General features: G+C 46.2%; 2 protein-coding genes across 3 annotated transcripts; one reads left to right on the top strand and one right to left on the bottom strand.

Moving 5' to 3' along the window:
* Positions 1-5,895: 5,895 nt before the first annotated feature.
* zc3h14 (zinc finger CCCH-type containing 14) lies at positions 5,896-11,982 on the bottom strand. Of its 2 annotated transcripts, none has more exons than XM_048986213.1 (17): positions 11,812-11,981; positions 11,316-11,358; positions 11,090-11,204; positions 10,846-10,886; positions 10,509-10,698; positions 10,095-10,428; positions 9,736-9,929; positions 9,361-9,461; positions 9,098-9,253; positions 8,325-8,393; positions 8,063-8,219; positions 7,722-7,888; positions 7,496-7,625; positions 7,189-7,325; positions 6,811-6,887; positions 6,599-6,705; positions 5,896-6,127 (listed from the first exon to the last, which is right to left on the bottom strand). In XM_048986213.1, the coding sequence occupies exons 1-17, from the start codon at positions 11,845-11,847 to the stop codon at positions 6,124-6,126; spliced, it is 2,058 nt and encodes a 685-aa protein (XP_048842170.1). In that variant the 5' UTR covers positions 11,848-11,981; the 3' UTR covers positions 5,896-6,123. The 2 variants fall into 2 exon arrangements, with proteins under 2 accessions (XP_048842170.1, XP_048842168.1); XM_048986211.1 differs by lacking the exon at positions 5,896-6,127 and adding an exon at positions 6,153-6,433 and having other exon boundaries at positions 11,812-11,982.
* Positions 11,983-14,686: 2,704 nt separating this feature from the next.
* LOC125714934 (pinin-like) lies at positions 14,687-21,344 on the top strand. The gene is made up of 9 exons (XM_048986041.1): positions 14,687-14,848; positions 15,562-15,633; positions 15,729-15,797; positions 16,319-16,391; positions 16,500-16,594; positions 17,785-17,860; positions 17,982-18,137; positions 18,418-18,556; positions 19,319-21,344. Exons 1-9 carry the CDS (start codon positions 14,736-14,738, stop codon positions 20,515-20,517), a joined length of 1,992 nt encoding a protein of 663 aa, XP_048841998.1. The 5' UTR covers positions 14,687-14,735; the 3' UTR covers positions 20,518-21,344.
* The last annotated feature ends 1,173 nt before the right edge of the window (positions 21,345-22,517 follow it).

Here is a 22,517-nt window from a genome sequence, read left to right as displayed (position 1 = left end):
TCGGGACCACCAGGTCGCCTAAAGAGGGGTGAACCGGCCCAGGTCGGAAACGGAGCAGGTCGAAGCCCCCGTGCCGCTCGGTAGTGGGATCGCGCCCGTGAATAGGCGCCACGGTGCAGCCTGAGTAATACGACGGGACCCCGCCTTTTATTCACTTACTGCAGCTCTCTCTTCAAACGGCCGCGTAGCCCATTACAATGCTGCCGGAAAAACGTCCCTGCTTATATAAACTCACCTGCATATGAAATCTCCCTATGACCATCAGAATATACATCACCTCATATATATATTTTTGGTGTACATTATCAAACAAATTTGCCTCATAATTTTCTTTTAGCTAGAATAATTTAAACAGTAAAAACTCCATTTAGTGCTGATTCCCCCTCATGTTTGCGGCTATGTTATCGCCACCTATGGACAAACAACCGTAAAATAAACATTTTAATCCTGCGGTTCCAAAAACTTCAGCTGGTGACGCCCTTCTGGGATTTGACTGATAAGATCCCCCGTTTTAAGTTATGTGGAAAACCTTACAAAATCCCTTGAAATACTCTTATAAACGTGACAGTGACAACAATTCTCCCAGATATAAAACTTCCTAGCTGGATACAGGAATTTAGCACAAATGGACCGTAAGATTTCCTACTGAAGCTCAGGACTGCAGTTGGGTGTGAAATAAGAGATGACATTGTGCTCAGAAGTCACCCCTGATCTACTAGGCTATATCAGTCAAAATAGAGAAGGTCTGAAGTTATTGGAACAGCAGGATTAAAATGTTGATTTAGCAGTTTGAAGAGAGAGATGCAGCAAGTGAATAAAAGGCGGAGTCCCGACGTATTACTCAGGCTGCACCGCAGCGCCTATTCACGGGCGCGATCCCACTACCGAGCGGCACGGGGGCTTTGACCTGCTCCGTTTCCGACCTGGGTCGGTTCACCCCTCTTTAGGCGACCTGGTGGTCCCGAGCTCCCCCGGGAGCACCATATCGATACCGAGCTTAGTGCGGACACCCGATCGGCATAGTCCGCTACGGCACAGAGCTCCTGAGCTCAAGCGGTCCGCCAGCCTCAGCCTCCCGGTAGCGTGGATTACAGGCGCGCGCCACTGCGCCCAGCGAAAGCAGAAGCGGCTTTTCGGACTGATCAGCGTTACCGGGCGGTGACGTCAGGCTGAAGCGAGGCGTGCGCGCCCTCTTGTGGTAGCGCCTGAGAGCGCGTAGAGGTGCCTGCTTGATTCGGATAGAAAAAGAGCCGGATCAGCCATGTAAAAAGGGATATTTGATAAAGTTCAGAAACTGCCTGCTTTCCCCCCTTTTAAACTGCCACAAGGTTCCGTTGAGAGCTTTGTATTCATTTGTTATTCAGTTCCAGTTTGTACTGTGCCATCTTTTCCGAAACTAAGTTTTATTTGTAGATAAGCAGTGTGATTTCAGGGTCGTGTACATGTTAGAGGACCTACCTGGACCTAAGAATCCATCCGTCTTTCCAATTTTTATACTTTCTTGTCCGATGTAGGTACACGGGGGGTCCGGAACCAACTCCAGAAGCTATAGGCGCAAAGCAAGGAATATCCCAGGAGAGGGTGCCAGAGCATCATGGCGCGCACACACATACCATTCACACACACATTCTACACCTGAGAGCCATAAATGAAATTCAACAATGAAGTTGTTCCTGAGGCATGATGTCCCCCCTGCTTCTGACTGGCTCAGCACATACATCTCTGCCCTGTAATGTGAAGGTCCCGACTTCACACTGTACATCTCTATTACACGCCATTCACTATCTCCCATTATCCAGCCATCGTTTTTCAGAGACTGCTTGTCCTATTCAAGGTCGTGAGGGGTCTAGAGACTACCCCAGAAGCTATTGGTACCTCGCATTATATCACTGTAAAATTTTTGGTAAAATGGGCACTGAGACAATCCCAGAGCTAAATACCGGCCTCGGTGTGATGCAGCAAATGATTCCTATGGAACTGGAGCGTCACTTTGGTCTCAGAGTATTTAGCTCTGGGATTGTCTAAGACTTAGGTCCTGAAGGAATGTGCATGTCTGTGCGTGTGTGTGTCTGTGCGTGTGCGTGTCTGTGCGTGCGTGTCCCACGATAGGTTGATACCCATCCTAGATTATTCCCTACCTCACGCCCATAGCTTCCTTGATGGGCACCGGACCCCTGTTACGCTGCACAGGACAGTTGGGTATAGAAGATGCATGGATGGTTGGATGGACTCGGGTCCCTGTAAACGGTCCTCAGGAAGTACAGGGACCCTAAATTCGCAGAGCTTCTCTACAAACAAAAGTTACAATCGGAAAAGATGCCACAACCAGCAGAAGTGGAAAGTTCAAAGTCAGAAAGTACAAACCCAGACCAAGATTTTGATCTAACCAACCGGTTGCGTACTCTCTGATTGTTACTCTTTATACTCAGATGGTTAGCTGAAACAAAGTTTTGGCCTGAATTTTTACTTTCCACCTCTGATGACTAGTAAGAGATTGAACTGAATAACAAATAAACCCAACGCAGGTAAACCTTATGTCAAAAGCACACAGTTTCTGAGCGTTAAGGACTAAGCCTTTATATGGTCTTCGGCGACATATTTTTAAATCTGTATCTCAGCTGAAGCTGTAGGAAACACAGTACGAAGTTCTATGCAGACAGAGAACTTTGCTGCGGTTCGCTTCCGCCGGGCGCGGTGGCGCGCGCCTGTAATCCACGCTATCGGGAGGCTGAGGCTGGCGGACCGCTTGAGCTCAGGAGCTCTGTGCCGTAGCGGACTATGCCGATCGGGTGTCCGCACTAAGCTCGGTATCGATATGGTGCTCCCGGGGGAGCTCGGGACCACCAGGTCGCCTAAAGAGGGGTGAACCGGCCCAGGTCGGAAACGGAGCAGGTCAAAGCCCCCGTGCCGCTCGGTAGTGGGAACGCGCCCGTGAATAGGCGCCACGGTGCAGCCTGAGTAATACGACGGGACCCCGCCTTTTATTCACTTACTGCAGCTCTCTCTTCAAACGGCCGCGTAGCCCATTACAATGCTGCCGGAAAAACGTCCCTGCTTATATAAACTCACCTGCATATGAAATCTCCCTATGACCATCAGAATATACATCACCTCATATATATATTTTTGGTGTACATTATAAAACAAATTTGCCTCATAATTTTCTTTTAGCTGGAATAATTTAAACAGTAAAAACTCCATTTAGTGCTGATTCCCCCTCATGTTTGCGGCTATGTTATCGCCACCTATGGACAAACAACCGTAAAATAAACATTTTAATCCTGCGGTTCCAAAAACTTCAGCTGGTGACGCCCTTCTGGGATTTGACTGATAAGATCCCCCGTTTTAAGTTATGTGGAAAACCTTACAAAATCCCTTGAAATACTCTTACAAACGTGACAGTGACAACAATTCTCCCAGATATAAAACTTTCTAGCTGGATACAGGAATTTAGCACAAATGGACCGTAAGATTTCCTACTGAAGCTCAGGACTGCAGTTGGGTGTGAAATAAGAGATGACATTGTGCTCAGAATTCACCCCTGATCTACTAGGCTATATCAGTCAAAATAGAGAAGGTCTGAAGTTATTGGAACAGCAGGATTAAAATGTTGATTTAGCAGTTTGAAGAGAGAGATGCAGCAAGTGAATAAAAGGCGGGGTCCCGTCGTATTACTCAGGCTGCACCGTAGCGCCTATTCACGGGCGCGATCCCACTACCGAGCGGCACGGGGGCTTTGACCTGCTCCGTTTCCGACCTGGGCCGGTTCACCCCTCTTTAGGCGACCTGGTGGTCCCGAGCTCCCCCGGGAGCACCATATCGATACCGAGCTTAGTGCGGACACCCGATCGGCATAGTCCGCTACGGCACAGAGCTCCTGAGCTCTCGCGGTCCGCAAGCCTCAGCCTCCCGGTAGCGTGGATTACAGGCGCGCGCCACTGCGCCCGGCGAAAGCAGAAGCGGCTTTCGGGCTGATCAGCGTTACCGGGCGGTGACGACAGGCTGAAGCGAGCCGTGCGCGCCCTCTTGTGGTAGCGCCTGAGAGTGCGTAGAGTTGCCTGCTTGATTCGGATACAAAAAGACCCGGATCTGCCATGTAAAATGGGATATTTGCTAAAATTCAAATGTTAATGATCTAAATATCCACCCATCTATCCAATTTCTATACTTGCTTGGCCGATGTAGAGTCACGGGGGTCCGGAGGGTATCCCAGAAGCTACATGTGCAAGGTAGGGAATGACCCAGGATAGGTCGCCAGAGAATTATAACGCACCCTAATCTACCTTTCGCAAGCACATGGATGCAAGACCTAAGATCTATGAAAGTTATTCAGCGACGCAGTCTTTCCCCCTGCTTGAGTGGCTGCGCACCTGCTGGTGGTGTATTGGTAGTTTTTGCAGTTAAATCCAACACATTTATTAAACATAACCATACGCCGAATTTATACAGATCACTAACTTTAGGCGTCACAATACTTATCTCCTTAATATTTAGACACACTACTAAATTGCTTACCAAACTGTTGGTGTAAGTACATATCTGTATAGCACTGAAAAGCCAGCATCCAGAAGAGTGTTTCAACCGTTATCTAAAGCCCAGGTGATTATTGCATTTGCCCCATATAATTGCAATTACATTGCGACAGATCCATGTCAGTGACAATAATTCACTGAGATATAAACCTTTCTTTGACTTTGTCTCAGTGGACAGTCTTTGTCCGTGGTCTTTACATATGCACCAAACAACAGGTCAGAGTATCCGGCCTTCTTGGAGACCCTGGATGGGGTGCTGGAGGGCCCCCCCCCCCCTCCCTCTGGGGACGCCATAGCTCTGCTAGGGGACTTTAACGCTCGTGTAGGTAGCTTTAATGAAACCTGGAAGGGTGTGATTCGGAGGAACAGCCTGCCCGATCAGAACCCAACCTATGTTGTGCACCGGGCTGTGACATCAGGTGAAGGCAGAGAGAGTGTGTGCTGCAGTGGCAGTGCTGGGGAGAGTGTAAAAGAGCCTGTTTGACTCAGAGAAGGAGCAGCAGGAGGAAGCACAACTGGTTTCAGCACTGGCAGTGAGCACATCAGTCCTAAGGCCCACAGCTCCCTAAACACATGGTACTAACACAGTATTTGTAAGGACATGTACGCTTATCCATGTCCATACCAGAGCATGCGAGCAGAGCGCAAGCGAGGAGTGGAGCTGGAGGCTGGAGCGCTCGCTCTGTCTGGTTCCAATTTCGCTCCGATACCGCTCACACTACGACTCTGACATCTACCCAGAATTCACCTGTACAGTTATCAAGACTGTTACACAAATCGGCTGAGGTGGAATTCGCAAGGCATTTCACAAAGGAAACTGGTAAGAATAGTACGCTTGTATGACCTATCAAAACGCATAGATGACAATAACGTAGAGCAAGAACAACAATGTGGTGAAACTGTTTCAGTGAGTAAAGATTTGGAATCTAAAAAGACACCTTTCTCGGAAACATGAGAGTGTGCTACGCGAACAGGCGGAGGCCAGAGCAAAACGCCAGCAAGTTTTATATGGTTGGAGCAGATCAAGTCTATAAAGTAAATAAAAGTATAAAAGCCCGTAAATACTGGTAATCAAATTAGTTTTGTCATTCAAAGTAGGTTTAATAGGATTTTTTAAATTACGTAACACGGTCAGTTGAAATTTTATTTTACAGAGACGCAAGTGTAGCATCAACAGAAAAAAAATTGAGGAATGCTTAGCCTGTATATTCTTTAGACTGCTAAGCCCCTAATTCCTTTATTTTCAAGCCTATTTTTGTGCGGAATGTCATTGCCAAACCTGCCAAAGCTTCATTTCAATTGGACACATTTGCCACATTGCACTGAAGCCGTCATCCAGGGCATTTAATAAATACAATGTAGGTTAAGAACACTGTGGTACGTTATTTTAATATAACCGTATCAGGGCACTCAGTGTACAGGTGTTTACAAAAAAGAACAGGTTAAAAAAAAAAACAAAAGTTCACAATCTGAAAAGAAACTAAATTAAAATACCATTCTGACAATTAAGGAGCAAACTAATTAAAAAGTTAACGATACAACCATTTCTTTTTTTTCTTGGCTCTGCCAGTGTTGCGACAACTCCACATATTTAACTGTTGGAAGAAGAAAAAAAGACTTAGAAATGTGGGCATTATGCACTCAGATATAAAGTGTCTTAGCGGGAAAAAGAAATCAACCACAAATGTACATAAGATTTCCTACTTAATCTCAGGATTGCATTTGGGGGTGAAGGATCAGATTATATTGTGCTTCACACTCCAGACGCTATATGAATATGCTAAATCTCAACTGCTTCAGAGTATTCAGCTCGATATATGCAAAAATAAATGCATTGCTTACTTTTTTAGTGTATGACATGCATAATAAGTGAATATTTCACTCAGTGATCACAGACGTGGCTGGAAAACAGGCAGCCAGATCCAATAAGTCAGACATAACTGAAGACACAACGAGCTTCGTCTAGCCACCATGCACAGTAGATAATAAGAGGCCTAAAGAAAACACTGGACATACATCATCAAGAGGAGCAATAGCCGATTGGCTGCATGTGCAAGTGTGGATACCTGATTGGGGCTTTCGTCCACTTGAGGGCATGTCTAGGTGGCACAGATCGAGCTGGGTGGTAGTAGGGGCAGCCGGTCCTCTTGCACTGTGCTGCAAACCGACAGGCCTGAAGCAGGGGAGAACAAAAGGTGTCAAGCCCCAGTTCAAAGCTTCAAATGAGGAGCAGTGTGAAGGCGACAAGCACTCGGGAGGAACGATGGGAGACACTCACCTTGGGGTGATAAAACGGGCAGTCCATCTTCTTGCAGTCAGGGAAGAAACGGCAGGTGGCGCTGGAGGGCTGGGCAGCTTTGGAAGAAAAATCATGGCGTGAGAAGCAGGACAGAAACACTGCAACAGGGCACGCTGAAGGAAGGCGGGGCCGGGAGTCACATGGCACTGAATTCAAGCGGATCATGTCAGACACATAATCCATACACTGTCTAGCACAATGCTTGGACTGGTATTAAATAACTGCCAGCAGTTAAAGGCTGGTTAAAACTTAAGCTGTTCCAGTTTGTTTGCTCTGTCAGATATATTGTGATATGAAAGTAAACAAGAGAACTAAGACATTTTAAAAAGGCAGAGGAATGGAGAATTTGACAGGCACCTGGGCGGGGCGGGGCGGTAGGCCCTCTCCGACTGACGTGGGTGAAGGGGCAGTCGGTCTTGGTGCATTTGGCGTCGTACTTGCAGTTTGGATGGACAAACAGACACTTGTCTCCAAACTTGCAGCTGGGGAAAGTCCTGCAGGAAATAAAGAAATGGGTGACAATTAAAAATCTGGCAACACCCTTAGTGCTCAATCAAGGAAGAGGCAGCGTTTCTTCCATCAATAACCACAGAGCCAGAGGCTGAGTTATGTCGTTCAGCAGAAAACCCCAAAGAGCGCTTTGGCAGAGCTGGGGAAAGCTTACTTGCACTTGGTCGTGGGGTGATGGTAGAGGCACTCGTCTCCGCTCTTACACACAGGCCAGAACTTGCATCGCTCCAGAACCTTCTGTCGCTTGACGGGGACATCAACATCCATCTCTGGCTCGTCCTCCTCTATCAGGTTGGGATGGGAAGAAGACCACAATCATGGAGCAAATCCGAATGCTTGGGGAACGGTAGGGAGCCGGCAGAGCCAGATGCGGGACTCACCCTCTGAGTAAGGCTGTTCCCGCTGCAGCCGCTGGTGCACGCTCGCTCTGGGCCTCTCCCCACTGTCCGTGTCACTTTCCATGACATCCGCCAGGGGGCTGGGCACCCCATCCAGGGTCACTATGAACTTGGGGCTGGCACAAACCGGGGTCTCCATCCTGTCCCGACTGAAACATCCCACCGTGACAGACACTATTAAGCATATTCACGACGGCACACTAACTAAAACTAAATATGCGCAAACCACAGGTGAAGCGGAATAAACGCAGCCATGCACAGAGAGAAGATGAACATGTGTTAGGATCAGCTGGTCTTGCTGAGGATGTCGTCTGCTCACGTACCTGGTTTGCACTGTGCGGGGCGTGGGGGGCACTGTGTCCTCCATCAGGCCGCCCAACCGGTTCTGCACAGACCCCAGCTCCTCCACCTCCGGCCGCCGCACGATGAAGGAGCGCGTATCGCTGGGCTTCACCCCACCCGCCTCGGACACGATAAAGGCTGCGGGGGAAGGGGCACATTGTTACCGTGAGCAATTAACACACTAGGGAGCAGAGCGAGAAGCACAGAAGACGAGCAGCGTGGCTTGGCAACCCGCATAGTCACCTTGCTGTCCCCTTGTTCCTTGCTCTGAGACGTCCATCTGCAGTCGGGAGGACAGGGACCTCATCTGAACTGGAGGGGGCGGGGGGGGGGAGACAACAGCAAGCATGAAAAATGAAGACAGTAGCTTCTGAATGCCTTCACATCATCTTCACCTGTACAACATGCTGTCTACCATCCCAAAGTACTTCCAAATATGCAATTTATTCAATGTGGGCCTCACGTCAAAGGTCCTTAATCAAGTCATCGCCAACATTGCACCAAGAGGATGTACATTATTGTACAGAAGTTTTAGGCAGTCAAAGAAATTGCTGAAGCTGTTTGTGTGGGTAGTAAAGGGGTATCGTTGCTCAGGAAAAAAATATGAATTTAATATTAGAACATATACAAAGTAACAGCAACAACCAAAAACAAGAATTACTTCGGTTCTCCGAAAAAGTTACGATGGCTAGATGATCACCACTTTGGTTCCCAAACATCTCCTCAAGGTCACCCGGCAATTCCATGTATGCATGAAATTTCGCCGCCAGCTCACATCATCAATTAGTCAAATCACTCAATGAGGTGTTGATCAGCCATACGAGGTAAGCTAGTGGGCAAGTTGAAAAAGTAACCAGGTGTATTGAATGGTTGCTGGAAATACTGGCCTGACTTTAGAAGAGATTTTGATACGCTCAGAAAAATAATATTGTGGTTTAACGCCAACGAGAAGATCATTTGAACATCGTTGAGGACTTAAAGGAAATGGCATTCGGCATGTGACACAGCGCACTGACCTTCCTGCCTGCCTGACGCAGGCTCAGTCGGGACATAAGTCTGCTCCCTGGGGGCCGGGCTGAGGTGGTCCTCTGGGGCCTGCAGGTGGGGCGTGCCCAACTCATCCCCAGCAGAACGCGTGCGGGGGGCCACCGGCACCATCTGCCTCTGAGGTGCTGAGAGACGAGGGGAGTAGTCATGGCAACGGCAGACAATGTCGTTTCCATCAGTTCTTTCTTGTTCTGATGTACTACATCAGGGAGGAGCACGGTTTGAATCTCACCTGTTGTGTAATTCGTTGTCTTTGAGATGGATGCCTGGGCCTCAGAGATGGCCTTCAGTATCAGGTTCTTGTTGGCTTGCTTTGCGGGAGGCAGAGTGGGTCTGCAACAGGAAGTGGAGAGCAGAACAATTAGCTAAATATTCATGTACAATCAGCTTCTCAAAGTTAACCCTTCACAGGAGTTAAGGGCCTCACTCCGGGGCCCAATGGTGATGATATCACTCTGGGATTCAAGCTGGCTACTTTCCAATCACAGGTGCCAAAGCCCAACCTGCTGGGACAATTACCACTGGCCGAAACATCATAGATTTAATTGGGGGCACCCAATTTAATGTGTTGGGGGCACCAAGTGAGAATGTAGGGCTTCCAGGGCACCTGCGCTCCGGTTTGGACGGTAAGGACACTCTGCTGGACAGGCCACCACTCCGTCCCCCGTAGCCTTCCTCATCCTCGTCTTCCTCGTCCTCCTCGTCTTCCTCTTCCAGCTGCTCGCTCTCCCGCCCATCGCCCCTGCTGACCCGGACGATGGAGCTGGCTACTGGGGCCTTACGCTTGCGGGAGACCTCGTCCTACAGGCACGCAGAGGAGGAAAACGGAACAGCAGCAGCAGGTCAGAAAGAACACAGACGTGGAACAATGCAGAAGCCACCTATAAATTTCGACCCCCGACCCCAGTATTCAATCTACCCCTTTGATGGCCCTTGATGTAACTATAACTGTGTCTGAGAGCTCACCTCTCTGGTGGACCGGGAGCCCCTGCTGTCCTGGATAGAGGTGTGGTGTGGTCTGCTGTAAGGCTGCTCTGTGGGTCTGTAACCATGCAGGCTCTCCTGGGCCCGGCCAGGGGTGCGGGCTGGAGCCCCGGGAGGCCGTACCGCCGGTGGGGGCCTGTACAGCTCAACAGAAGGGCGGGCGGAGCCGTGGCCAGCTGGCACTGTGGTTCTGCCGCCTCCTGTGCCCCTTTCTGGCAGATCCTCCGCAATTAGGTCGTCATCCAGCTCAGGCTTGATGTCAATGATGGCCTCGGAGGACAGGAGCTCTACCAGGGGTTTCACCGCGGAGGTTAGCCTGCAGAGACAGAGTGCTGGATTAACAGGGGACACTCACATCTGTCCCTGAACGCAGTTTTCTTCATAGGTATCACACACCGTCCAGTGGTAATGTGATGCTCATGCACAGAGCTAGTAGTGACGCGGGCCTCCGTCCGATCAGGATGCGAACTAGACACTCCCAAGCCACGTAGATCCTCTCCCCTCCTGTCATCTATGGATGCTACCCGGCCCCTCCCTGCACCACTGGGATCAGCGCTGGGGTGCTGTGTCCTGAGCGGAGTTGGTTCTGCAGACAAAATAAGTTAAGGGTTACTCGATAGCCACCACAAAAGCGATCACTTCACAGGAGCTACAGAGTGACATCTTCTGTACTGCCCATTTATTTATGTAAAACATATCTATTTTATTTCATCACACAGTCAGTGAGCCTTACCGACTGCTACTGATCTTAACTTCTCCAGGACACCGTGTAACCTGCAATAAATGTCAAATATTAATTTCAGGACCTAAAAAGTTGAGTAAGAGTCCTTCAAAAAATGTGACAGACAGGCACTTCCGAAGAAAATTTCAGGTTAACAATTGCACGACATACATGTTATTAAGCAGTTATAACAGTGCAACGGCAGAGATATTACTGCACGGAATTTGAAAACGGCTGATTAAACCAGAACACTAACCACACAGTAAACTTTAGGGTGTTGTTGCCGAGGAACAGGGACAAGTCCTCTGCCATCTGCTGTGCGTTTTTCTTGTTCGCCACCATCACCATAATGTAATCGGGCAGCTCTTCGTCTGGTGGACAGACGGAAATCAGGAAATGAGCAACAAGCAGCAAAACGATAGCAACGATTACATCCAAATACGAGATCGGCGGGGTTGCAACCACAAAAAAAGAAAACTTACCGACATAGGCACCAAGTTCTTGCAATTTGCCCTTAATCGCTGTCTGCAAAGACATGGATTCATTCATTCCATTCACAAAAACTAACGAACAGCTCAGATACTCGTGAATCAGACATCAGTGTTTTAAACGTATCCTTGCACAGATTCATTGAAAGCCAACATCATGGCCAATTTTCGAGATTTGTGCATTTTAAAATTCGATTGCTGTAAACGATGCAAACACTGACGCTACACAGAGCCATCTTAGCTAGGCCGACGAGGTACGCGTTTAACATACGAGCAAAACTGCTTCAAGAACTGACACAGACAGTTCGCTACCAAACCAGTAACACGTTTATCGCCCGGACCATTAAATCTAGAGTATCGTTGTACCAACGCTGCATCATGTCACCCTGACAAGGCAGCTGCCCCGTTCCGCCATTCTGGCCTTGTTTACCGAGCATTTCTAAAACTTATAAAAAGTAACTTGCAAATAAGCTATTAAATGACATAATACCCGTATTTTCTTGCTTATTTCGGTCCCAATTTCCATATTTGCAGAGTAGTTTTATTGTGAATTTTAGAAATGAAAAGTAGTAAAGACTTGACTGGAACTGTTTAACTGAAGCGACGCTTCATTGTAGCGCCGTAACTGGACACGCGAGGTACGGCTATGCGGAACCGCAGGAGGGAAATCATACAGCGCACCCTGTCGGCCACCGCCAGAATGTCTTGATCTTCTTCTTGCGTACTGTAAGAAATGGACTGGCGTTACATGTTATTGAGTGGCTTTTACTAATATGTATGATAAACATTTTGCAAGAATTCAAAATAAAAAGTAGAAGTGGAACATATGTGGAAGTTCATTTTGCTGTGGCACAATAGGGTAACTCACTGCAGACAGTATCAGAGGAACACAGTGGCACAGCTAATCAGCGTTCAGCCGCCAAGGACACGATCTCAGCTGAATTCTTATCTAATGATGACAGTTGTAATGATATGAGGCAGGAACATAGCTGAAGGACACAGCCTTCAGAGATCTTTGACATCTTAATTCTCCCACCTCAGACATTTCAGTTACCCCATCTCTTACCTCCCACGCTCCTGGATTTCACTACATCATCACTGCACCTACTACGTTCAGGTAAGTTGGAGAAACTTGTGTGTGCTGGAACAAGGTTCTCCTTTTCCATGAAGTCCAGTCCTCAAATTTCACCCAAGAGGCAGCATGCTCCCTCTATTCCAAGACCGCACCAGTCCTCCCTCCTCATCCCAAATCTGACAGGATCTTACGCCCACTTACACATGACAGCAGCACCAATCTCTCCACTGACTCCCGTGAATGACAGTCAGCACAAGCCAGAGCTCAAAAGCAGTCTCTACGTGCCATGTCCAGCACAACCAGCAGTGGACGACACAGTACTTTCAGGACATCGTTGGGGTCTCTGCTGTGTTCATTATTGTACATTTATTCTCAGACGGAGCTGGGACAAAGGAGGCATTTTGTTGTCCTATCTCATTTCAGACTGGCAATAGAAAAAAAAAACGGATGATCTCCTTTCATGGGGCAAACAAGTCAGATCTAAAATGTATCTCATGCCAGACTCATTCCGCCCTCCATTAATGCCTTAAAGTTAGCTCTTTTTAATATCCGGTCTCTTATTGGTTAATCTTAGTCAACAACCTCATTTCTAATCACCAGCTAGGCTTTCTGATATTACCTGAAACATGGCTTGATAGCAGCTGGAGTTCAAGAGTCCTAATTGAATCAACCCCTCTGAATTTCAACTTTTTAAAAACTATTTCTTGAGGTGAGAGGAAAGGTGGAGGTGTTGCTGTCTTGTTTAAGGACTCATGTCAATTCAGGCAAACATCATCAGGCGAATTTGCCTCCTTTAAATAACCCAATGCCATAACGAAGGACATGCCACAAAAATTATTAGTAATTGTCTACAGACCTCCAAAATACTACGTTTGATACATTTTCTGATCTCCTGTCATCTCTACAGATTTCGACAGTTTTCTTATAATTACATAGATAATTCCAATAACATCTTTGCTAAAGAATTTCTTGCCCTCTTTGACATGTGGGATTTATCACAGCGAGTTAATGGTCCTTCCCATTTTCGAGGTCATATGCTGGACTTGGTTACCAGCAACAATCCCAGTATTCTTAACACTGATATTAGGAATCTAGATTTGTCAGATCACTTCCATATTTTCCATGAATTGTTAACTCTTGTAGTTACCCTGCCCTAAACTACAATTATAAAAAAATGCACATGAATGAGAATACTAAGGATTCATTTATATCGAAGCCATATCTGTCTTCATGCACAGCATGAGGCTCTGTCAATGACCTTCTTGGAAACCTAAACAGCCGTATTATCAGGGTTGTTGATGCCATAGCACCGGATAAGGCTAAAGTAATATCCAGCAAACAAAAAGCACCAAGGGGAAATGTCAGAGTAGTTGTTATTCTAAAGAGGGAATGCAAGAAGACAGACCATAGAGGAAGAATAGGCTTCAGATCCACCTTGACATTTATAAAGAAAACTTTGAATGTATAATTCTGAACTAAGCAAGGCCACACTGCAGCTTCATAATGCATTTGTAGAACATTCGGTGCACCTTTATAATGCATTCTTAATGCCTTCATAGAACATTCATAAGAAGTATGTAAGTATATCTTGACATCCCAACATAGCTTAACAACTTTAATATACATTAACATAAATTATATAACAAACATTTAAATCATATTATCTTCAATGTCAAAATCTTTATGTTATAATAGATTAAGGCCTTTACTTCAGCAACCACATGAAAGCCATTTTAGTCACTTTCAATCAGAGGCTGTATTTCTAAACAAGACCTCGAGAAACTTATGCATGCATTTATCTCAAGTAGATTGGACTATTGTAAATGTCTCCTCACTGGTTTTCCCCAAAAGACCATCAAACAACTTCAACTCATTCAAAATGCTGCTGTTATAATCCTAACACCAGGAAGAGAGAGTACATTCCTCCAGCTCTCAGATCCTGGATCTCTGTCTACTTTTGGTATACAAATCACGAATGATTTAGCCCCAAATTAAATTGCTGATATATTTGAAGAATAATTATAAGCCTGGTGGGTCTCATATCAGCAGCGACTGGTCAGCTATTTGTGTCCAGAGTTGAAACAAAGCAGGATGAAACGGCATTCAGTCTATAAGCTATTGAGTTTACTAGATTTTCCATTGGCATGATTCCCATGTTCTGTGCTCCATGTTTCAAGACACAGTGGAGTCCGTACAAAAAGTACGAAGTTTATGGTTCCCGTTGTTTCCTGTCTACCAGGTCTTGGGAGAGGAACAGCCTTTCTCGTGAGAGGCGGGGATGTGCGCATGACATATTTTACCCAGAGGTGCTTTGCGGCGGCGGCGAGGAGGGATCGAAAATGGCGGTGGCTGTGAGGACTTTACAGGATCAGCTCGAAAAGGCAAAAGAGAGCTTGAAAAATGTGGATGAAAACATTAGAAAGCTGACGGGGAGGGACCCCAACGAGCTTAGGTGAGCAGAGGCCCGGAGCGGCGCGGGCTTTGTTACGGGTGCGGCCGCTCAGCTGCGTTTGGCTAACCTGCTAATGGGATGAAGTTTTGCGGTCAGATTTATGTAGCTCCCGAATTCGCGTTGGTATAAATGTGCATGTGTTCTGCAGTTGGCGACAAGAAGCACCATGTCAAAGATTCAACCCGCTTAGATACCGGGAAAAAATGGTGAAAAGTTTATTCGCTTTCCGATTTAAGTGACTGAATTGGGGTATAGGGCTGGCTAGGCGGCTGGCTGTTCCCTGCCGTGTGGTCGCAGCAAACACATAGTATATAGATATCCGTATACACTCCAGCCATTTCACTTTATGCATGATAATCGTCCACATTCATATGTATCCTAGTGCCTTTTCATGTGTTTTCTATGGTTTTGTCGCACATCGGCACTTTTACTTCGTTTATGAAATACGTGCGCCTTATTACCGTAGTCCAAACTCCAGATTACGGGTCAAGGATACCGTGTAATTTAACAAGTTTCGGGAGAGGGGGGACACGACTCAGATTAAATTTCACTTTTCGAAAATACGTTTGTTTTCAATCAGAGTCCTTTACATTATCTGCTGCCCCACGACCGATGTAAATGTGGTGACTACTGACTAACTAATTTGTTGTTAAAAAAGGATTTTTTAAAATAAACTGAGCAGAAACGAGGTTGGTAATTGTTGTCACTGACAGACCTGGCCAGGCACGGCGGCTACCCATTCCAGGACCCGGGGGAGGCAGGGGACGAGGAATTAATGCATTGAGGTAAGCAGTGAGGGCTTGAATACTGTGTGTTTAACATGGTTTTGCTCTTTTCATGCTTGGTCATAATGTATTGTGGATCTTGTTTTGTATTGGAGACGTGGCTTTTCAGACCCCACTGGAGGACCCCCTACGAAACAGAGGGACATCGAAGGGGCTTTGTTGAGGTGAGAGCTTTGCGTGAATGTGTTTTAATATAAGAGAACTAGACGTACCATTGCTTTAATTGACTTTTTGCTGAAGTGCAATATTCAGCGGGTTAGAATACAATCTGAATTCAGATGGTTGCAGGCTGGAATTCGAGAGGTGCCTGAGTGATTTCACCTCAGTTGCTCCAGGGACTCTAACCTTGCTTTCTCAAGAAGAAAGTACATTGCTTTGGCTAAAAGTGATTGATAAATAAAATGCAAAAATGTACTTTCTCAAGGGAAGTGATGCAATCACGATTTAAATTTTCACATTGTCCGTTTGATTAGCTGCAGTTGAAGTCTTTGAGACCCTCGACGTATCCTGTTGTTTGCCAACATTTGGCAGTAGACATGACTTTAAAAGGCTGGGTGTGTGTGGTTCACAAGTGGGATTGCAGACTGATGTGTGTGTGTGTTATTTACAAAAAGTCCTCTAAATCCTGGTAATTGCACCCAGAAATTATGTTAACCTTGTGTCCCCCCCTCACCTCTCCTCTAAGGTTGGCTGGTGACCAGAGAGCGCGAGACGTGCGCCATGACAGTGACGCAGACGATGACGACGATGACCAGAAGGTAGGAGGCCCCCAGCATCACCTGTGGGCTGGTTAAGCTGTAGGAACTCATGACTGGCAGGTGGCCAGACGTTGAGCCTCCTGACATCGTCACCTTTTTCCTTACCAGCCGGCACTACAGTCCTCTGTGGTCGCCACCACAAAAGAGCGGACGCGCCGAGACCTCATTCAAGATCAGACCATGGATGAGAAGGGAAAGCAGAGGTAAAATGAGTCCTGATGTGCAGTGATTTCTGTTTACTTAAGTTTCTGAAACACTGCTCAGGCCTGCTATGTGCCAAGGTGGGTAATTCAGGTCCAGGGAGTGAAACTCCAGTAGTCACCTGGTTGGTTGAAACCAAATCTTGACTTGAACTTCCCACCTCCGACTCTGTGCATTGTGTGTGCTTGATGAGGATTGTTTCCTGTGGAGAATGGTGTCTTAGTAACGTGTTCAGCTTCTTAAAGTGTCTCCAGAAGATGGTTTATATGCTGTGTGGCTCCCTTATTAGGTTGCTAAAGGAATTTAAATGTGGTTTTATTGCTGAGTTATGATTTTTTTTTTTAAAGAATGAGCTTCTTATGCTCTTGTTCCAGTTCCACTTATTTCAATAATACTGACCATTCATAAATGAATTAAAAATTAATTAAAAATAGTGACGATAAGAATTTTTGGTAAAACACTACGTGAAGCTGTCATCAATAATGCATTATGATAACTTCCTACTGCATTACATGGCATGCATTACATTGGTTGGTATAAGAATTAATAAAACATTACTGTATCTTCTATTGACAGTCATAAGGCATTATAGCATTGCTTATAATATGTCATAAGCTCCAATGAAGGTTTCACCTTTTATGGCAATATAGATAGCTTCATAATGCATTACATAGCATGCATAATGCATTATAATGGCCAGTATAAGAACTAAGGATGCTTTATAATGCTTTATGACAGAATGTGTTCCTTGTCTAGATGCATGAGAAGACATGGCTTGTCTGATGAACAAGAGATGATTTTATGAGATTTTTTAAAAATAAAACTGGATATTCCTTTGATTGCTTTCCTGGCTCATAATACAGAGCAGAACAATCTAGCATTCCTAGTGTAACAGGTGTGATGCGAAGCGCAGAGGTTTGAGGCCAGTGGATTATGTTGTGTGCAGTTTCAGAGCAGAGTGAGAGCAAAAACATATTTAGCATCTTTTAAATGAAGCTCTTCAAATTGTTCTCATCTTATCTAGTACTCTATTCATTGCCGGGTTTTTGGTTTTGAGCCTTATATGACATCATCATAACCGAATCTTAACATACTGGATGCCGCTTCCGGTAGTTTTGGGGATTGATCGCCGTAGTCTTTGTATCGCGGGTACATGTTTTGGGCTAATAGAAGCTATGCTCTCTCATCACAGAAATCGGCGTATGTTCGGTCTGTTGATGGGAACGCTTCAGAAATTCAAGCAAGAGTCCACCGTGGCCACAGAGCGGGTGAGTGGCACCCTGGGTCCGGAAAATTGTTCCTTAATCCCTATTGTTATCCTCCTTGCTTGGTCCTCGTTGCGTGCCGGCTTCTGCCTTGATCTGAACCCTTTCCACCTGGTCATCGCAGGAGAAGAAGCGCTTGGAGATAGAGAAGAAGCTGGAGGTGCAGGCCGAACAAGAGCGGAAGAAGGCGGAGAGCGAGAGGCGAGAGCTCTTCGAAGAGAGACGTACCAAGCAGTCGGAGCTTAGGCTCTTGGAGCACAAAGTGGAGCTGGCCCAGCTGGTAATTACACTCTGCCACTGCGCGTAACGCAGCGTGTGTGTGTGAAATGCAGTCCGCGTTTTTAGTGACTTACTCTGGGTGTCCCCTACTCAGACTGTTAAGTACACATTCGTGAATTACTTTACGAAACACAGCACCTATGAGAGGCGCATGGCAGATTTTAATAGGACTCCTTTCACTAGTTGCCCCCCCCCCACCATAACACCACATTAACTAAAATGTGTAAAATGTACACAGAACAGCTTCTCTTTTTGATATATATATATATTTTTTTTCACAGCAAGAGGAATGGAATGAGCACAATGCAAAAATCGTAAAGTACATCCGCACGAAAACAAAGCCAGCGGTCTTTTACATTCCCGGTAAGATGTGCCCAGCCACCACTAAGCTCTTGGAGGAATCGCAGAAGAAAATGAATGGTGAGTATTGGCTGCATACCGGAACCAGTTACTTACCAATTCCGAATAATATGCAGGCTGCTTTTTCAGGTGTTTTCCCTTGTTCTGAAAGAGAGCGTATTTTTAATGAGTTACCAATTGTATTAAACTTGTATATTTAAAAAAAGAAATCTTCTAGATTTATAAATGAAACTCTGTTCCCAGGGGTCCAAGCGTGGATGTGTGTTTAAGGGTGCTACTGTATGCAGAAGGCTGTATATCTGAAGGTATATTGGAGGTATAGAATAAATTACTAGTTGAGACAAATTACGGAATAACTGAATATCGTGAGAAAAAGGAAGGACTTGCTGATTGATCACAAGCACAGCCGCTGATTTGGAAGTTACTTGGAAGTTTGGGGAAAAGAGATGGACATAGTGAGCAAAAAGCGGATGGAACAGACTACATTATTTTTGTACTTCAGTTACATTTAATGCATTAATTAATACCTTTTTGTTTGCATGTCTATATTTCTGCATTGGAAAATTCATCCAATAACCAAATTACGTTCATTTTCCACAGAAGAAAAAAAAAGTATCTGCTGGCCAGATTTAATAGCGAATTAAAAGCATTGTTTAAATAAAAATATAAATAAAAGGCTATGTCCCGTTTTGTTCGGAATCCCAATGATTAACAAAATAACTTGTGTCACTGTGAAGCTCTCCTTAAATGTTTTGTCCTGGATGCTGTAAGCTCTAGTAGTGCTCAGTAAAATTGTTCTTTGTGTGGTTGATGTGCCCACAGCTATATTCAAGGAGCGCCAAGAGGAGTTTGCCGAGCATTTGAATAAGATGGCGGTAAGACCCAGACGGCTGGCTATGAGGGAGAAGGAGCAAGCAGAGGCCCGGAATGAGGAGCAGCAGCAGCAGGAGAAGAAGAAGGAGGAGGGTAAGCCTGTAAGGGCGGAGGAAGAGGAGGAGGTGGATGAGGAAGAGGAGGAAGCAGAGATGGAGCTGGAAGCGCCCCAACAGGTGGCGGCAGATGCAAAGCAGACCGAGGGAGAGGTGGGTCGCAGTCAGGGTGAGGGCCAAGGACAGCAAGCAGAGGCTAAGGGGGATGAGGAGGAAGAGGAGGAGGAGGAGGAAGAGATGGAGGAGGAAGATGCTATGGGTGCAGAGGTGGTCAGGGAGGTAGAGGAGCAGGTACAAGGTACTGCAGACTCTGTGGAGATGGACAGGGGTCAGCCAGGAGATGGGCAGGCAGAGGTGGAGCAAGGCTTGAAGGTGGTGAGTCCAGAGCAGGTGGAGATGGAGGTGGGTGATGAGGGTGGGAAGGTAGGAAGCATGGAGCATCAGGAAGAGAGCCAGGAGAATGGCCTGGAGGCACCTCCCGCTGAAAATCCACAGGCCCCGGAGACGATGGGGCCAGAGCAGCCTGAGGTTCTGCCGGAAGCGGTCCCTGAAGACCACAGCACCCAGCCAGTTGTTGAGCCCAAAAGCCCTGGGCAGATAGGTGGGACCCAGGTGGAGCCAAGCAGCCGGTCAGAGGTGGGGGAGCTCCCCAAGGACCCAGACTCCCGACCGGGGGGCAGGGCCAAGGCCAGGGGCCGCAGGAGAAGCCGTAGTAGCAGCAGCAGCAGCAGTAGCAGCAGCTCGTCCTCCAGCGGCTCCTCCGGCTCCAGCGGCTCTTCCGGCTCCAGCAGCTCGTCCAGCGGCAGCTCCAGTAGCTTCAGCAGCAGTAGCAGCCGGAGCCGCAGCCGCGACGGAGACAGCAAACGCAAGAGGCGCCCCTCAGAGCGAGAGCGCGACCGGAAACGGGCCGGAGGCGACAGGGGCCGGCGCTCACCCAAGGGCAGCGGCCGTGACGCCAAGAGGCCCAAAGACAAGGGCTCCGACAGGAAGTCCGAGCAGAAGCGCACCGTCTCGGAGGGCAGCCGCTCGGGGCGACGGACCTCACGTGGCGAGAGGGATCACAAGTCTGAACGAAAGGACAAGCGCAGGTAAATCAGCCCCCCCAAGCCCAAATCGGGGGAAACGACACCTGGTCATCCTGGAAGGAGAAGCCAATGCCGCTTTACAGAGCAATTCGGCCTTAAGCTGCGTTTGGTGGCTTGATCTGTGGGACTTTGACGTTTCTTGGTCTTTTTTTTTTTTTTTTTTTTATCATTTTTTCCCTTCTCCCTAACCTTCCCTTGGTGACCTGTTTTTAGTACCAGCTCCGATCTCCAGATCAACTCCAGAAAACGCTTCTCTGACTTTTTACTTTGTGTTACTGGATGGGAGGAGGAAAAAAAAAATACAGGAATGTGCCTCTCTGCGTTTTAAACTTAGTCATTGTGATTGTGTTTAATGAAGAAGAGCTTGATCGTTATTGTTTCTCCAAAACTTTTATATTCAGATGCTTTTAAGGTGACGTGAGTACTGTTCCGGTTTGTGATTTATTTTATTTTTTTTGATAATTGATTTTCTTCAGAGCAGAGGGTATGTGGGTTTTTATATATGAAAATATGAATACGTTCTCCAAACCGCAAGGTCACTTCAGTGCATCCAGTTATACAGTAAGTGGAGTTAAGTGCGAGGGCTCTTTAAAATGTGCCCTGTAACGTAACACTCACACTTCAAATATAGCCGCGGTATCCATTTTTCTGAGCCATACCAACTGTGGTCTCACATGTAAGTTTTGTTCAGCCTCAAGTGAACCATTTTGCCCATCCAGTCTCGGAACGTACAGTGTAGAAGAATGAAACTATGTAGTAAAATTGGATAGGTACATTTTTTTTTTGTATCACTGAAATCAAAGCACCTAATAAAAGCAGCTGTTTTAAACGAAACTCCTGTGTGTTGGTCTCTCTACGGTGGGGGTAGGCGGTCTCTCTGACCTTTGGGGCTTTTAAAAATCCTTCTCACATTTTATATTCACTTTTGTTAGGGTTTGTTTTACCGTTATAGCATTATGTTCCGTTCTGCCCATTGCTGCTATATTTAATCAACTGCTGTATCAATATAATCAGCTGTAGGTTGAAATCTTGTCAAAATTGAGATGCCCAGTTTGGTCCATGTCCCATGGTTTTGGCGGTAAGATACTTGTCTACTTGGTGACCTTTGCGAGTACACTGCGTTTGCAGTGGACGTCTCCAGTCTTGTCACTGCGTGGCTTAAAAGATCCCTGGCATGCGTTTCTCTTTTGTTGACTTTTCCATGGACCCCCCCAAGAGTAAGTGAGCGTGAGTGCGTGAATCGCGGGGATTAAAAACTTCCCCGGTTTGTGTTGAGGCAGCTTCTCCTTGACCTTCAGTGCTTGATGAAATGATTATATTTAATTATAGATGCATCTCTGTGCAAAAAGTGAATTTGATTTGTGGTTATGTGCAGTCACATGGCCACCTGTGAAAGCCTCCCTCTTCATTAAACTAAGAATGTCACTGTGAGAGGAGCCGGCATAAGCAATGGTTTTTCTGCCATGATGGATTATGAAATTTCTCGTTTCAGTATTATTAATAATAATTACAATTGGCGAAAACAATTTAATTATTCATAATAAGTAATAACATTATTAGTTTTACACTTGCTTAATGAAAGCCAAAAATGTGATAAGGCAGGAACACTGTTCTGACTGATCATCTGGGGTAATGCATACATTTATAACGGCTAACGAAGCATTACATCACCTGATGTTTATCTTGGGTAAAAATGTTTGTTTGCCTCATTTGGTGACACACAAGTGCAGAAAACGGCCCAGGAGGAGACTGAACTGGTTAATGATACCATAATGAAATGCAATGGCGGTGAGAATCTATTTAAGTAATTCTAATAGCTGCCACTGGATGGCAGCATAGCTTTATTAATGATTATTTTAACACCGCCGTCAATTATATAAATGGTTAATATAATCAACTATTGGTTGATTAGCAAAGTAAAATTAATGTTTACTTCGTCCTCCTGTCTTTGATGTGCATTTGGAAGTAAAATCGTCGATCACAGGGACACCACTGTGGATTATTCAA

Source organism: Brienomyrus brachyistius, chromosome 19, assembly GCF_023856365.1.
Source record: "Brienomyrus brachyistius isolate T26 chromosome 19, BBRACH_0.4, whole genome shotgun sequence".
Classification (NCBI taxonomy): domain Eukaryota; kingdom Metazoa; phylum Chordata; class Actinopteri; order Osteoglossiformes; family Mormyridae; genus Brienomyrus; species Brienomyrus brachyistius.
Note: the sequence above shows the minus strand (reverse complement) of the source record. Positions and strands in the feature narration are given on the sequence as shown.